The following is an 18,676-nucleotide window of genomic DNA, read 5'->3' on the forward strand; positions in this document are numbered from 1 at the left end:
TTGGGAGTTCCTACTTTCGCCACTAGAGGGCGATCAGACAATTTCTAGGGGTCTGTACTCCCGAAGTTGTTGACTGCTTTAGTTAGCCATTCTCAGCTCTTAGCAGCCAATGGCAAGCAGTTTCTTACTGCCAATAAAAACGGATGATTGCCATAATTTTTTTATGTAACAAATCAAACATTAAACACTATTCATGGTAACCTCATAAACAATTCATTTAGACCCACAGCTTATTTGAAATAAACGTTTATTTGCTGAAATGTGTGTCGTTGCCCGGCTATTAAAAGGTACAGGCGGCTATTTGAGACTCTGCATTTAATTGAAGTTTTACAGTATTCACACTTGGCTCCAAAGCTAACCTTACATCTTTGTTTGCCCATAATTACATGTCGGTGTGTCCTCTTCCTCGCTTTAATTTCAGCCTAAATGCTCCTTTTACTAATTGGAACCAGAGTTTGGTAACAAATTTGCTCTGGGCTCAAGCAAATACTTTCGAAGCGAGTGAGATTTGTCCCATTAGTTACCATTGTTTTTGTCACACTTGAACCAGACATGCATCCCCACCAGAACACCAATGCAAAATCGGTGTGTTCTTGTACGGCTCATGCTGGTCATTTATGAACATTTGAACATCTTGGTCATGTTCTGTTATAATCTCTACCCGGCACAGCCAGAAGAGGACTGGCCACCCCACATAGCCTGGTTCCTCTCTAGGTTTCTTCCTAGGTTTTGGCCTTTCTAGGGAGTTTTTCCTAGCCACCGTGCTTTTACACCTGCATTGTTTGCTGTTTGGGGTTTTAGGCTGGGTTTCTGTACAGCACTTTGAGATATCAGCTGATGTACGAAGGGCTATATAAATAAATTTGATTTGATTTGATGGTTCTTTGTTGGCTGATCTTCTGAAGTGCAGTGTAGAAATAAGCACCCTGTCCTGGTTTGCACCCATAACCTTGGCTAATACTCAACTCAACCTTTCACCCGTAGTAGGCAACGTTTACCCTTGATTGTCTTACTGCCACAGGGTATCAATGTATTGTTCCAAAGATAATAGCAATGTGACCTGTATAGTTGTAGGATCTTAATTTGAGCCGGTTTGCCACAGCAGGAAAATAATCCTGCAGCAACAGGAAATGTGAATTATTATGTGGATTATAATTAATGGACATTTTTCATAAGGGAAAATAAAGTCTGACATTTCAAAGTGGAAATTACAAACTTCAGAAGGCTTTTTAAATCTCAAATACACTACAAGTTTTACATTTCCGCCTGAATTGAGAGGGTGATCAAATTAAGATCCTACATCTGTAACCCTTGATGAAGGAACATTTCCATTTCTAATCCATGAGTATCTTGAGCAAAGATAATTGCTCTGGTATCTGCACAGAGTATTACATTCAGTATTACGGCCCCTCGTGATCTGCTCCCAAGCTTTCGGCAAAGCTAGCTCTGGGCCTGTGATGGCTCTATCATACAATCTACTGCTTAATGAACAAGACGACCTTGGCTTTAAGCTTGCTACTATTCAAGTGGCCCTTAAAAATGATGAAATTTCCAGGTCATATATTGACAAGATGTTCATAAAGATGTTGAAGACGGGGATTAAATAGGCCTAAAAATATATATATACAGTGCCTTGCGAAAGTATTCGGCCCCCTTGAACTTTGCGACCTTTTGCCACATTTCAGGCTTCAAACATAAAGATATAAAACTGTATTTTTTTGTGAAGAATCAACAACAAGTGGGACACAATCATGAAGTGGAACGACATTTATTGGATATTTCAAACTTTTTTAACAAATCAAAAACTGAAAAATTGGGCGTGCAAAATTATTCAGCCCCTTTACTTTCAGTGCAGCAAACTCTCTCCAGAGGTTCAGTGAGGATCTCTGAATGATCCAATGTTGACCTAAATGACCAATGATGATAAATACAATCCACCTGTGTGTAATCAAGTCTCCGTATAAATGCACCTGCACTGTGATAGTCTCAGAGGTCCGTTAAAAGCGCAAAGAGCATCATGAAGAACAAGGAACACACCAGGCAGGTCCAAGATACTGTTGTGAAGAAGTTTAAAGCCGGATTTGGATACAAAAAGATTTCCCAAGCTTTAAACATCCCAAGGAGCACTGTGCAAGCGATAATATTGAAATGGAAGGAGTATCAGACCACTGCAAATCTACCAAGACCTGGCCGTCCCTCTAAACTTTCAGCTCATACAAGGAGAAGACTGATCAGAGATGCAGCCAAGAGGCCCATGATCACTCTGGATGAACTGCAGAGATCTACAGCTGAGGTGGGAGACTCTGTCCATAGGACAACAATCAGTCGTATATTGCACAAATCTGGCCTTTATGGAAGAGTGGCAAGAAGAAAGCCATTTCTTAAAGATATCCATAAAAAGTGTAATTTAAAGTTTGCCACAAGCCACCTGGGAGACACACCAAACATGTGGAAGAAGGTGCTCTGGTCAGATGAAACCAAAATTGAACTTTTTGGCAACAATGCAAAACGTTATGTTTGGCGTAAAAGCAACACAGCTCATCACCCTGAACACACCATCCCCACTGTCAAACATGGTGGTGGCAGCATCATGGTTTGGGCCTGCTTTTCTTCAGCAGGGACAGGGAAGATGGTTAAAATTGATGGGAAGATGGATGGAGCCAAATACAGGACCATTCTGGAAGAAAACCTGATGGAGTCTGCAAAAGACCTGAGATTTGTCTTCCAACAAGACAATGATCCAAAACATAAAGCAAAATCTACAATGGAATGGTTCAAAAATAAACATATCCAGGTGTTAGAATGGCCAAGTCAAAGTCCAGACCTGAATCCAATCGAGAATCTGTGGAAAGAACTGAAAACTGCTGTTCACAAATGCTCTCCATCCAACCTCACTGAGCTCGAGCTGTTTTGCAAGGAGGAATGGGAAAAAATGTCAGTCTCTCGATGTGCAAAACTGATAGAGACATACCCCAAGCGACTTACAGCTGTAATCGCAGCAAAAGGTGGCGCTACAAAGTATTAACTTAAGGGGGCTGAATAATTTTGCACGCCCAATTTTTCAGTTTTTGATTTGTTAAAAAAGTTTGAAATATCCAATAAATGTCGTTCCACTTCATGATTGTGTCCCACTTGTTGTTGATTCTTCACAAAAAAATACAGTTTTATATCTTTATATTTGAAGCCTGAAATGTGGCAAAAGGTCGCAAAGTTCAAGGGGGCAGAATACTTTCGCAAGGCACTGTATATATATTTTTTTATCTCAGAGACAATTTCCTTTTCCACGATCAATCTAATTCACACTGTATGCTGTTTCCCTGCATTCCAGGAACAAACATCAACTCCCTAGATTAGAATATCAATGCTGATCTTATGGCTAGTGGCGTGTTTCCAGTGTTCTGACCTTTTGATAAGAAAGAAAGAAGGGAATAAAAGGACAGCTGTAGAGAACGAGAGAATGGCTTCCCATTACGAGTAAAAATAGCCATTTGCCCTCAAGAGTTGCTAGTTGTGGCATCTGTACATTTCTATATGATATAAGAGTGAACCTCCTGTATTCGGAAGCGTTTGCAGATAATGCCGTCACTACCGCCACAGCTGAAACCCCTTAATATGTGTATCCACATGGGTGGTCACAGGACCAAATACGGTATATAAGATAACAAATTGAGTTAAGCCAGCCCATATCACCAACATTCAGCTCACATTTCTTTCCCAAGCCACAATGCCAGGCAATGAGCTTACTTGTCCTTGTTTTATTACCAAAGACTGTGTTAGACAAGATGCACAAACAAACCCCTGCAAAGTGATCAGCACTTTCTCTTTGGTCTGGCTTTGGTTTGACTATGTTGTAGGGGAGAGTGGGTTCAGTTGAGCCATGTTTTACATTCTCCATCACTCCGTCAAGAAAAGAGGAGTATTCTTTCTAACAAAGATATCTACATATGTTTCAGGATGTTGTGTATCCATGGAAATAATCAGAATTCATCTAATCATTTGACAACATAGCTTATGGGCTGCAGGACAGGGTAAATTAAGCTGCCTACACATTTCTGTTCTGAATGAAATATTACCACTTCCTTTAAAAACAATGTCTATCTTTATTTCCCAAACACAATTCAACATAATCACATTTTAAGCATATTTTAACACAAGCTTAACACCTAACAAACACTTTGTACCTTGTTTACAATTTTCATATAGGCCAGGCCCTGTTGTTGCCTTGCATTACACCTGGGAAGAAAACACTTCAATTTGCTCAACTTGTCATGAACTGATACAACTGATACAATCTTAAAATTATATAATTTGGTTTAGATACATCACGAAACACAATACATTCCTTTCAATGATGAAAATCCGTTTTTTGGACCGAACTTGCTAACTACGTTTTCCATGTGGTTTCTTCCTTCACAGACTCCATAACATTATGACATATTCCTAAATATTTGGTCAAATTATACATTTTGTGTCTGGTTTCCTAGAAACAACTTGCTCCACTCTCCCCTATTGATGAATGCTACATTTGAAATATTCTCCACTAATGGGAATGAAATCCTTACATTCAGTGAATTATTACAATGTCTATCGCTTTGAATAAGAGCTCACGTAAATCTATGAAACCATCAACAGTAAAGACATTTAGGGAGTGGCAGGGAGTGATGCTGAAATCATTCACCCCAAATGTTTTAGAGGACCAACATCACTGACTGAGTCCATCCTCAGCCAGACTATTAGAGCTGTCTATTCCAAGTGCCGGGAACACAATGACTTCCATTTCGGTTGTGCCTGAGTCAAAGCACAGCTCAGTCTAGTTTTCATTTACTTTCAACACATAGTCAGTTGCCAGAGCCTTGCTAGAGTCCCCCAGCCATGTCACAGGTTGGTGCTACACTGTAAAGTAGCCAATAAGAAGCTCACTTCACAACCGGATCTGTTCAAACAAAGCTACTGTCACTGATTAATAGTCTGACGTACTGCGTAGCTATAGATATCGAATACCAATAGTGCCCAGGAGGAATTGTAGCACAGTCCGGTTAATGTGGATCATAGCAGTTTGATTCTCCACAGGAATGTCCTCTTTGAGGCTGAGGCCACAGTCATGCGACGATGGAGGTGCTTTCGTTCCGCCAACTTTAACAAAAAACCCTAGGGGCTCCTCCTTGATACGAGGCATCCATAACAATGTCTACTCAATGTGCTTGCCAGCTCCTTCCACATGGATGGATTCATGACTTACTTAATTACTTGGCACTGAGCTCAGAGCTCAATGGCATTTTTAGTCTGATAAAACCACAACACACATACAGTCCATAAAACGAACCAAATCTAACCATGTCTACATTTAGTGGTTCCCCGTGATGTTGACAGAAAATGTTACGGCCCAAAGTTGACTACTTGTTGTCCACTTCTCCTATGTTGTCCCAATACAATACGTCAAGAAATACAAGAAGTCTGATCGATCTACTCCCACCCACCTTGTCCCCAGCCGAGTCATAGCTGTTTCTCAAAGAAAATCACGCACACACACACACACACACACACACACACACACACACACACACACACACCCTGCTGTAGATTAACCTGCTCAGCTAAGGGAACACAGAGCCCCCCAAACCCCCTGTGACTCGGGAGGTGAATTCATATATAAAAGAGAGCAAAGAGAAAAACTCAGGTTAGCAAGAAAGAGAGAGAGAACGCACTGATGCGAGAGAGGAATAAAGGGAGAGAACGCACTGACGCAAGAGAGGGATAAGGAGAGAGAACGCGCTGACGCCAGAGAGGGATAAAGAGAGAGAGAACGCACTGACGCCAGAGAGGGATAAAGAGAGAGTGAGTGATGGAGAGAGTGTGTATGTGAAGGAGAGGTGGGCGTTGTGACGTTAGCTGTGGTCTGCACTGTGAACAGCATCACAGCCACGCACCAGTGACGTCCAGTGGACACGACTGTGTCATTCACAGTTCTGGCAAGCAAGAGGGGAGGAGGACAGCCCTAAGTCAAGACAGCCCAGTACATTTATCCCTACAAGTTCTGTATGTATGGGAATTTGTATTGTCATAAGATGAGTCAAGGTTTGGATGAAGCTCTCTATACAGGTATGTCATAGAAGGAACACTCTATGTAAGGACAAACTTTCAGGCTGCAGTGTGTGGGTGTGTAGAGATCTTGCCAAGTCTCTGTCAAGGACAGTTGAAAGTTAATATAGGAACAGGAGCCCCCTGAGAGACGGTTGTGACGCACTGTTGCAGGGATGGGTCTCAGCTCAGGCACTGCCTTCTCACGCACTGTTGCAGGGATGGGTCTGAGCTCAGGCACTGCCTTCTCACACACTGTTGCAGGGATGGGTCTGAGCTCAGGCACTGCCTTCTCACACACTGTTGCAGGGATGGGTCTGAGCTCAGGCACTGCCTTCTCACACACTGTTGCAGGGATGGGTCTGAGCTCAGGCACTGCCTTCTCACACACTGTTGCAGGGATGGGTCTGAGCTCAGGCACTGCCTTCTCACACACAGTTGCCTGTGACGCTGTTGTTGGGATCACTCTGCACTGATACACGATGCCTCAAAATCAGCACCAATGCAACTGACACATACCCAATCGCACAGCTGCCCTCTCTTCAATACACACTCAACTCTCTGACATGCAGCTATGCCTATGACTTCAAGAGATCCTCATAGCATTAACCTTGACAACGTAACCTGCTACAGGGTTCACTGGGATCCTAGTTATGTGATGTTCATTTTCCAATGAGAGATGTCTCTGGGAGGCTAAAACCTTAAACAATGGAGCTGCCAGCAGTCTTCTCCATTAGTTTGAGAAATACGCTGCAGAGAGAACTACTCGTTTATCAATCCGAGGGTATGCTCTCTCTCTTTATCTCTCTCCCACTGTCTCTCCCGCTTCCTGTCTCTCTTGTTCTGTCTCTTCCTCCCTCTATGCAGTAGTGAAACCGGGCTTAGCCTCCTCTCTCTCAGTGTGACGTCAAAGCGAGGCTTCCTGACCCAGATCTCTCACTTCCACAGACAGCAGCTGCAGTAAGCTGCAGTAAAGCCCTCAGCGCTATGCTCTGTCTCTCCCAGCCTCACTGCTACACTATGCATGTCAATATAGGCATACACCATACAAACGCTAACATCACCCATGATGATAACGAAAGGGTGAAAAACTGCTCGCTATAGGCTAACTGGCAGGGGGAGGGGAAGAAAAAATACACAATACATGTGTGTGTGTATTTTCTGTAATGTCTGTAATCTGGGGCTCATCTGTAAAAGAGACCTTGGTCTAAGTTTGACTCCCTGATAAACTAAAGGTTAAATTGTCTCAAGGCTTAAAAATAATTTAAAAAAAACCTGTCTCATCCCCTTCATCTACACTGATTGAAGTAGATTTAACAAGTGACATCAATAATGGATCATAGCTTTCACCTTGTCAGTCTATTTAATGGAAATGTTTTGTACACTCAATGTATATGGAATATACTGTATATATAGAAATAACCCAGTAAAGGAGTCAGCCAATAGATGAAAAATACTGCAAGCTGTGAAGCTCGAACGCGTTGTATCTGTTGTTGTCACTATAAAAGCAATGTGCGTTGTTAGGTTTGTGAAATAGAATTCACAAAGATAGCTGTGTGAAAAAAGCTTTTCTCTCCTCCTAATCCCAATTCCTCACACTGATCTGACTTCACTGTGTCGCACAAGTAGATGAGGGACCTTATTGGCTACCGACGGATGTGCTGGAGTCCCTCAGCCAATGAGGGCCCCACACCTCGGCACCCACCCATCTTGGGCAAGCAGTGACGGAGTATGTGAGCTAGTGAGCGTGAAAAGAGGACAGAGAGAAAAAGAGCGGAAGAGAGAGAATTTCTATGAATGGAAATGTGGAGGAGGAACAGCGCAGAGTGCAGCCCAGCCATTGGCATGGCAGCTGGAGACCGATGAGACTGTTAGCATCTCTCTCTCTCTCTCTCTCTCTCTCTCCCTCCCTCTCACTCTCTCTCTCAATCCCATATAAGGAGACCATGCCTTACCTTTGTCACATATTTTTTTCACATGAATAAAAAAAAACACACACATGCATGCCCACGCACACCACTAACCACAGACCCACCCCCAAGCCCATATTATCTTCCTACACACACATGCACATACAATACCCTCATACCCACCCACGCACACACCCTCAGGGCATTTACACACTCACTCCCTGTCCTCTCCACATCCCCTCCTCTCTACTGATTCAATAAAGAAGTTATCAATTAGTAGAGACCCAATGGTCCAGGTACATTGCATTTTAGTTAGATTAGAAATTGAGCATGAAGAGAACTGCAGTGGGCACTGTTACTTATTGTGTATAGTATACCCTCATTAACAACCTATGAACTGTTGAAATGGAGTCGGTTAATAGGGGCATAACATTAAAATAGAATAGTATTTTTTATAAGCAAGTGGGTCCAACTGGAAAGTGGGTAGTTTAGGAGTTAGATAGTTGCTGAATAAAATGCTACATTTACATTTGAGTCATCTAGCAGATGCTTTTATCCAGAGCGACTTACAGGAGTATATTGCAGTGCGCGTGTGTCTGTCAGAGAAGTTCTCTTGTCCAGCTCTCTACACGTACACACCACCAACTTTAAACCCCAGAGAATATCCTGCTTACTGCTCTCTAGTAACACAGGAGTTACGTAAGCACTGATAGTACCGTTGTACTGAGTAAACTCTTCTTAATAGGCTGTGCCATCTGCTTTCCACCAAACTAGGCTACTTCGCTCAGACCATGAGAGCCTATTACACAAGACATCTGCAACGAGGACAAATCTTTATTTACAATACAACCAGGATTCAGTCAAACAATCTGTGCCTGAGTTAATTTAATTGGCTGTAGTATCTGGAGTCCAAATAATCACATTTTAGGCTTGAGATCAACTTTAACTCATTTTGAACGTCTCTATCTAACTTAGATTCGTATGCAGTTCAAAATAACCTGTGACCTTGCTATCAAATGTATTTACTGTAGCTGCACTTTCAAAATAACCTGTGACCTTGCTATCAAATGTATTTACTGTAGCTGCACTTTCAAAATAACCTGTGACCTTGCTATCAAATGTATTTAATGTAGCTGCACTTTCAAAATGACCTACATTTCAGAAGAATGCTGCAAAATGTTTAACTTTCTATTCTCTGCTGAAAGATAAGATTACTTGTATCATCAACTTCCCTGATGATGATTGTTACAATTTACCAAATACATTAAACAGGTATTGTAACTAGACTGGTTATCGCTGGTTACCCGCAATAAGATGGAATGGTGACCGTGGTTGGCAATTTAGCCTGTTATCTGAGATCTTCTCATGTTAATTTGAGTGTTCTTCTTATAGAGTAACTAGGCCGTGTTACCTTGGTTACCTCAATATACCTAGGTGCCTATCATGAGTATTCACCCACGTAGATATCTTCAAATTGTATTGTGTTACAAAGTGGGATTAAAATGGATTGAATTGTATTTAATTTTCTTTCGTCAACAATCTACACAAAATACACTGTAATTTCAAAGTGTATGAACAATTCTAGCATTTTATTTTAATTAATGAAAAATTTATGAAAAACACTAATATACCTTAATTAAATAAGAATTCACTCCCCTGAGTCAATACATGTTATAAACACCTTTGGCAGCGATTGGAGCTGTGAATCTTTTTGGGTAAGTCTCTCTAAGAGATTTGCACACCTGGATTGTGCAATATTTACCCATTATTCTTTCAAAAATGTTCAAACGCTATCAAGTTGGTTGTTGATCATTGCTAGACAGCCATTTTCAAGTCTTGCCATAAATTTTCAAGTGGATTTAATCAAAACTGTAACTAGGCCAGTCAAGAACATTCACTGTTTTCTTGGTAAAGCAGTGTAGATTTGCCCTTGGGTTTTTAGGTTATTGTCCTGTTGAAAGGTGAATTTGTCTCTCAGTGTCTGGTGGAAAGCAGACTAAATCAGGGTTTCCACTATTTGCATGTGTTTAACTTTATTCTGTTTATTTTTATCCCAAAAAACTCTGCAGTCCGACTCCTTGCTGATGGCAAGCATACCTATAACATGAGGCAGCCATCACCATGCTTGAAAATATGGAAAGTGGTACTTGGGGACGTGTTGATTGGATTTGCCCCAAACATAATGCTTTGTATTCAGGAATTTTCAGTATTACTTGTAGGTGCAGGGTGGATATTTTGGAATATGTTTATTCTGTACAGGCTTCCTTCTTTTCACGCTATCATTTAGGATAGTTTTGTGTAGTAACTACAATGTTGTTGAGCCAACCTCAGTTTTCTCCTATCACAGCCATTAAACTCATTAACTGTTTTAAAATCACCATTGGCCTCATGGTGAAACCCTTGAGCGGTTTCCTTCTTCTCGGGCAACTCAGTTAGGAAGGATGCCTGTATCTCTGTAGTGACTCACCATCCAAAGCTTAATTAATAGTGTCACCGTGCTTAAAGGTATATTCAGTGTCTGCTTTAAAAAATGGAACAATTGAAATTAAGCACCAATCGGTGCCCTTCTTTGCAAGGCGTTGTAAAGCTCCCTGCTCTTTGTTGTAAAATCTGTGCTTGAAATTCACTACTCGACTGAGGGATCTTACAGGTAACTGTATATACTGTATGGTGTGCAGAGATGGGGTAGTCATTCAAAAATCATGTTTACCGCTATCATTGCACACAGAGTAATAAGTTCATGCAACTTATTATGTGATTTGTTAAGCACATTTTTACACCTTAACTTATTGAGGTTGCCATAACAAAGGAGGTGAATACTTTAATAACCAAGACATTTTAGTTATTTATCTTTTATTAATTCGTACATTCACTTTGACATTATGGAGTATTTTTTGTAGATCAGTGACAGAAAAAATTCACAATTAAATAAATTTCCATCCCACTTTGCAACACAACAAAATGTGAAAAATCCAAGAGGGGTGAATACTTATGATACCCACTATAGAGGTGACCCGGATTATCTTAATGTAGAGCAGCAGCCTGTCATTGTGGACTGTCCTTGTTTGAGAATGTTCCACTTTCCCCTCGCTCGCTGCCTGTTGAGCTGCTTGCTTCTCCACTTCCTTAGACAAGGGAAGGGCTTATCCCTCCCTCCTTTCTCTCCTCCTCTATCCCTTCATCCTCACCCCCTGTGTTGTCTCTGGGGCTATAGTGGCTGTGTAAGGTCACCCCCTGCTGCATACGCACACACGCACAAACACACACACACACACAATACCTGTAGGCTTCTGAGGTAGACTGTGGGCATGCCGCCTGCCCAATGAACCCCTGCACCTGCTGTCACTGCCAGGCAGTGCAGATGTAATGGGGACCCCATCATCAGCTGTCAACACACTGGGTGTCTCAGGTTACCATGGGTACAGGAGCTCAGTGCCACAATGGCGTATAACCTGCCCAGATGAAGGCAGCACCTGGACCAAGATCATGTGACCCAAACCCTCTCTTCCCCCTCCAAGCTGCCTGAGGCTCCCAGGGTGCACCTGAACACATAGTTCCGCTACACCTCGTCAGCGCTGAGTAGTTCTATTTGCAGGCGGGGCAAGTATTGGCATCAGTGCACTGGAATGTTTAAGCTTAGGATGAGTAGGAATCAGGGCTAGGGGTCAGATTCAATCCGATCCCGTTTTAAAGGAAATGTTAACCTCTATGCACGTTTTAAAGGCAATGTATTGGCATCAGTGCACTGGAATGTTTCAGCTTAGGGTAAGTAGGAATCAGGGCTAGGGGCCAAATTCATTCCTATCGCGTTTTAAAGGCAATGTTAAATGCTATGCACGTTTTAAAGGCAATGTTTGCGGAGGCCACATTCACGGTAAATGATGCATATGTTGTCACAATCTGAAAATGACCTTTAAACGTAAATCTTGCTAAATACTGAATCTAGGCCTAGGCCTATTTGAAGGGAGCACATTGATGTACAGTACATAACCTAGAGAGTACCCAGATGTAGACATTTGAATGGTTCACTCATGACTTTCCTCTAATTGCATGGTTTTGCATGGTTTTGAAGGACAATTTAAAAATGAACTGGTCACCATAACCACAGTTCCGCGGGGAGGTCTGATAGCTCAATAGTAGCTACTGACAGATGCAGAATCACTCAATGAATTTCCCCTCCAACAGGGACATGGATTGAGTTTAGACAAACAGATCTATACTGGCACATCTCTGGAGAGGGAGAGTATTTGTCTCTTCTCATCTGACTTGTCGTTTTTCTTTTCTATTGGAACAACATAAAGAGGACATATTTCTCAGTCTAGTTTGCTTAAGGAGCTTCTAAATGGATGTGTTCTTTGTCTTTTGCTGTTTTCTCATCAGTCCAGTAAGGATTTCATGATTGCATGGTTATATACTGTCCTTAAAAGTCATTGTACTTTTAGCAGTGATAGTATAACGACACTTAAAAACAGGATTTTTCCACTGGGTCTCTGAGCCAAGTTGCTCTGGGGACTAGCCCCAATGTGACTTCTGCAGTATAGAAATCACAATGGGGCTAGTTCAAGGGCCTCATTAATATTTTGATTGCAATACAAGATTTCACTGAAGTAGTTTGGCATTGCCTTTGAATCAACCCAGGTGCTTCACCCTTGTTAGCCGCCAAGAAAGGGTACGGATCTGTATCTCCCATGGCAGCTACAGTTGATAGAATTTGAACAACAACACAAAAGCTCGGCCAGGCTCATGTGCGAGCACTAGATTTCGTAATATGACAGCGCCCAGCGCTCGGTAGAGTGCCTGTAGAGCTCGCCAGCTTGTAATCCTAAAAAATGGAAATGAGTTACCTCTAGTTTGTTCAGCCATTCCTATTGGGAAAGAATAAGGTTTTGGGGTAAATGCCGAAAATACATTCTGAGGTTAACACAGGCTAAGGAGATCTAATACATCTTGTTCTGTAAAATAATGTCAGACAGTTAATATGATGGCTGCTGTCTTACGGGCTCTTGACCAATTCTGCTATTTTGTGTTTTTTTTACGCTGATCTTAACATTTTTGTACATAATATTTTCACTATCAATTTCTATGACCGAAAACAGCCTCTGGACATCAGAACAGCGATCACTAACCTCGATTTGGATGAAGATTTCTACATCAACGAGTCAGCAGCTGTGGATGTACTGCTCATTTCGAACCAGGCCCTAATCCCCAGGACTATAAAGAGGAAAAGACGGTGCAAGTGAGACAAACAAGCCGGTTACCTGAATGTACAATCACTCAAGAACAAACTGGATGAGCTCTGTTTGAGACTATCAACAGGACCTGAAGAACTGTAATATCCTATGTTTCTCTGAGTCGTGGTTGAACAATGAAATGGATACTATACATCACTGGTTTTTCTATGCATTGTCAGGACCAAACAGCAGCCTCGGGTAAGGTTAAGGGGGTAGGTGTGTGTCTCTTTGTTAATGACATCTCTAATGTTAAGGAAGTCTCAAGGTTTTGCTCACCTGAGTTAGAATACCTCATGATAAACTACAGACCATACTATTTACCAAGAGAGTTTTCATCTATATTTCTCGTAGCTATATATCACTACAAACCAATGCTGGCACTAAAACCGCACTCAACGAGCTGCATAGGGCCATAAGCAAACAAGAAAATGCACATACAGAGGCGGAACTTTTACACACACAAAAATGCATTCAAAGCTCTCCCTCGCCCTCCATTTGGCAAATCTGGCCATAACTCTATTCTCCTGATTCCTACTTACAAGCAAAAACTCAAACAGGAAGTACCAGCGGACTGTTCTGGACTGTTCCGCTAGCACAGACTGGAATATGTTCCGGTATTAATCCGATAACATTGAGGAGTTTACCGCATCAGTCAACCACTTCATTAATAAATGCATCAACAACGATGTCCCTGCAGTGACGGCACGTACATAACCCAACAAGAAGCGATGGATTACATGCAAAATAATTCACACTGAGCTAAAAGATAGAGGCTGTGGGAGCGGGACACTAATCCGGACGCTTAGAAGAAATCCTGCTACGACCTCTGACGAGCCATCAAACAGTCAAAACATCAATACAGAACTAAAATCGAATCCTACTACGCCGGCTCTGAAGCTTGTCGGATGTGGCAGGGCTCGCAAACTAAGAGAAACCCAGCCACGAGCTGCCCAGTGACATGAGATTTCCAGTTGGGCTAAATTCCTTATATGCTCGCTTCGAGGCAAGCAACACTGAACCATGTATGAGAGCACCAGGAGTTCCGGATGACTATGTGATCTTGCTCTCCGTAGCCAATGTGAGTAAGACCTTTAAACAGGTTAACATTCACAAGGAGACAAATTACCAGGACGCATACTCAAAGCATGTGCTGACCAGCTGGCAAGTGTCTTCATTGACATTTTCAACTTCTCCCTGACCTACATGTTTCAAGCAGACCACCATAGTCCGTGTGCCCAGGTGTGCTCAAGAACGCCAAGGTAACCTGTCTAAATGACTATCGCCTCGTAGCACTCACATCTGTAGCCATGAAATGATTTAAAAGGCTGGTCATGGCTCACATCAACACCATCATCCCACACACTCTGGACCCACTCTAATTCGCATACCGTCTCCAACAGATCCACAGATGACGCAATCTCTATTGCACTCCACACTGCCCTCTCCCACCTGGACAAGAGGAACACCTACGTTAGAATGCTGGTCTTTGACTATAGCTCAGCGTTCAACACCATAGTACCATGGCAGAGTTAGTGCCTGCAAAAAGACTCCAATACTATTGCCATTATTATTCACATTACGGTGCCAGGGAACAAGGGCGTGTCCATTTACTGTGAATGTATTCCTACTTCCGGCAGCGTTCCTCAGAACTTGCATGCCAATTGATCTTGCGGCGCCATCTCTAACTAGATGCTAGATAGCTAGCTATCCGGTGCCGAGAACCTAAAATGTAAGGAGGGAAACAACTGTGTTCGATCAGGAAGTAGGTCAAGTGGGCAGGGCATCATAGGTGAATACGCAACTACAAGATCCTAAATAGAGTGGTGGCAGAACAATGCTCAGGATCCCCCGCCAGTGTAAGGAAACTCCTCCATTGGATCCCAAAGGTTGGTCGTATCACTCATCCCGTTGGGGAGTTGCAGCAATGAGACAAGATCGTAATCACGAAATTGGGGAGAAACAGGGGGTAAAAAATTACAACCCAGAAGCGATTGGAACGTAGAAAATTAACAGGCCTGTCTCATGCCAAAGGACAGACAGACAGACTTCTACTCTGGGATTGGTTAAAGCTGCTCGATTGAGGGAATTACTTCAGTGGAATGAATTGATGGTAGGCCTAATGGTTGAAGTGAGAGCTGGTCATTGAGGACTGTAAATCTATAGGCTGGTCTCTTTGGAGTATGATAACTCAATTAAGGTTGATGGGGATGTTACAGCTACAACCTAGCACACACTCTCTCTCCATCATTCTCTCTCAATCTCTACGCTATATGATTGTTAGATCTGGTTGCTACTGTATAATCGTCATATACCTCCTTCCATCTATTCCTCCTAGGCTTTTATCTTACTTCCTCCCTGGTGTTGAATGGATGTTTTAACCCCTCTCATTTTATTTTTTCTCTCTCTCTACTACAGTAACTGCCCCTTCTCCCTGGCGGCTGCCCTGGCGCGGGCTACGGCAGACAGTGTTCTGCAGAGTGACCTCTCCATCTACCACATCCAGAAGACCGTTGAGGATGGAGTAGACCCTTTCCCCCGTGAGTCCCCTGTCAGCCTGCGCATGACATGCAAAATCAGGTCATGTACTGACCTAGCTAGGCTACTGAAAGGACAGAGGTATTTCTTATTCAATATATTGACTTAAAGCCTTAATAATTTCAGGTGTTGTTTTATTCAACACCGTGGACAAATGAGAAAATCACCAACTTTAACACAAACACATTGTATTTGTGGCACAGCTGCTACAATCTCTTAGCGAATAATTAGCATTAAAACAGTTGCGCTTCCTGGCTCACTTGTTTTATACCACAGCTTGATGTCAACCGCTGTCACTTAGAATTCCCTTTACTTTGTTAGTTACAAAACAAAGCACTCTGTGGAGCGAGCGAGAGCAGAGGTCTCTTAGAATAGAAGGGAACAGCAATGAATAACCCTGCGACAGTCCTCTAAGATCTCTGTGTTCTTATCAGAGAGAGAGAGAGAGGGAGGAGGAGAGAGTGAGGCAAAAAGAGAACGCAGGGGAAAGATAATTTTGGCTCTGGTGATTTGCGTGACGGGGTTGCTGTCTTGGGACGGAGGGTGGGTTGGTGAATGTCAGGTGGGCGGTAAGAGTGGGTAAGAACAGAGGATAGCAGACAGCCTGGCCATCTAGGCCCAGAGCAGAGGAGACACACGAACACACCCACACACCCACACACACAGAGCTCCCACTGCTCACTGACAGGGCTCTGAGATGGAATGGGAGGTTAAATTTAACTACAGAGCCTGGGGAGTTAGGGAGAGGAGGAGGAGGAGAGGAATGGCGAGGAATAGAGAGAAGGGGAAGAAAGGAGAGTGAGGAGGATTGGAGAGTGGAAAGACCAAGTCCTTAGTTCCACTAGGTGGAGCAGAGAATTCATTCAAAATGACCTCGTCCAGGTATTCATTACAGAAGCTATGGAGTCTTTAAAAGATACTGCGAGATTTTGGTTGTTTTTCTACTTGCGCTGAGTCAAATGAACTCATAGAAACTATCAACTTCCTCATTCTGTCCCGCTGTCGCATCTGGCCACTGTGTTGACTTGAGAGGTTGCGCGCAGCCTATCATCCGTGTGCCCACGGCAGATGAATGAAATGCGTACATCAGAGAAAATAGTAAAGTAAAAATGCATTTAAAACAACTATAATCTAAATGTTATCGTTTCAAACGAACTTGTAAAAAATGCATAGAGGACCAAGTGCTAACCACCAAGCTTTGTAATAGTTAGGTCTATTTCCCTGTTTTTGAGAGGAGAATGCAGAGACATAAAATGGTATCCATGAGTTCTCTAGGTAAGTAGAAAAACGACCTAACTCTTGGAATCTCACAGTATTTATAGGATTATAGGTATCTATAGTAAAACATAGGACTCTATAGTAAGCATCAGAGCATCTTAAGACGAGTTACAACCGCTACTATTCTGTATATTACGAATGAACAATTGGTGAGCCCTTTGCAACAAACAGTAAGCCCACAAGTTTTCTTACGAATGTCAGTCACCCAGTTAATCCCCTCTAACAACAACCAAGGTAACTAGGAAACAGAGTACTTAGAGAGATTTATCTATATTTCAGGTTCATCAAAATAAAAACAAACACTTTAACATTGTCTCCTGAGTCCCTCTCTGTTGCTCGACCCGCTGTGACAGAGAAGAAAAAGGCTAAGGGCTTGATTCAATCCGTAGTCCTGAAGAGCTGTGCTACAGCACGATATAAGTTTAAAGGCAATGTTCCCACATTAACGGTAGACGCTGCCTATGTCGGCTCATTTGGAAATGACCTTTAAATTTCGATACGGATTGAATCGAGCCCTAAATTAGTTAACTTCCTCAAAATTCCGTCAGTGAGCTCACACCGATGCTGTTTAAAACCCCAAAGCCATTTCTATTCACCTATGAACACATTTTTGAAACATACAGAAATAACAAACATCCAAATTGAAGCTCAAATGATTGATGCGTTCTGTTCTAATGGGAGTACTGTAGGTACACAGACTATGATAACCAACCAAAACATGTTTATGTCACTTATGACAGGAGAGATTATACAGTTGCATTTAAACAATTCAATGTCAATAAATATGCAATATGCAATGCAATATCAATGCAAAATGTCAATATCAATGCAAGCATATTTATTGCAACCAAATATGTATCATCAGAAACGTTGACAGTAATCCAATAAACCCTGTTGTTGAGTTGAGTGGCTTTGGGTTCAAGTGTGACAGAGCTCTAGTATGGAATACAGGTGTCCCAGACTACCAGGTTAATTGGGACTGATTGCAAACAAATGTGTGAATGTGTGTGTGTGCCTGCGTATGTGTGATTACGTGTGTATGGTTTCATGTGAGTCTACATCTGTGTATTTTAATGTGAACAAACGTGAATATACATCTGGAGGCTGTAAATGATGTGCATTATTTTCACATGTGCACTTATGCATGGATACATGCGTGTATAATGTATATGTGTGCTAGCCTGAGGTCTAATCACATGCCATTTATGTGCGTGCATGTGCGGTTTGTGTGTGTTCTCTTTTAGAGATTGAGTCGGTGGCCTTTGCCCGGCTCATCTTCAATAAGTTGTGTGAAACATGCTGCCTGTGGCTGAAAGACTTCCCTTACCGCCGCCGCCCTCAGCCCTACTACGAGACCTCCATCCACGCCATCAAAAACATGCGCCGCAAGATGGAGGACAAACACATCGTCATTCCCGACTTCAACACCCTCTTCAACATACAGGTAAGCATGAACAGAGTAATCCTTAACCACAGGTCTAGGATCAGTTCAACATACAGGTACGGGTGACTCCAGTATGTCGCTAGGTTGATGAAGAGAGCAGCCTTCAACCACAGATCTAGGATCAGATTACCCTCCAGTTCTTACCGTAACCATTAAAGGGATATGGACTCTTTACATTCAATTACAATTGATTGCCGTTT

The 18,676-nt window shown here is 42.4% G+C and overlaps 1 protein-coding gene across 1 annotated transcript in view; it reads left to right on the forward strand.

Moving 5' to 3' along the window:
- Positions 1-18,676, forward strand: part of LOC115105480 (protein phosphatase 1E-like) — a 63,963-nt gene that overhangs the window by 37,287 nt on the left and 8,000 nt on the right. The window contains exons 2-3 of the mRNA XM_029627578.2: positions 15,635-15,756; positions 18,277-18,476. Of these exons, the coding sequence (XP_029483438.1) occupies positions 15,635-15,756; positions 18,277-18,476 (322 nt within the window). The remainder of the gene's footprint in view (positions 1-15,634; positions 15,757-18,276; positions 18,477-18,676) is intronic.

This window comes from Oncorhynchus nerka, linkage group LG22, assembly GCF_034236695.1.
Source record: "Oncorhynchus nerka isolate Pitt River linkage group LG22, Oner_Uvic_2.0, whole genome shotgun sequence".
Classification (NCBI taxonomy): domain Eukaryota; kingdom Metazoa; phylum Chordata; class Actinopteri; order Salmoniformes; family Salmonidae; genus Oncorhynchus; species Oncorhynchus nerka.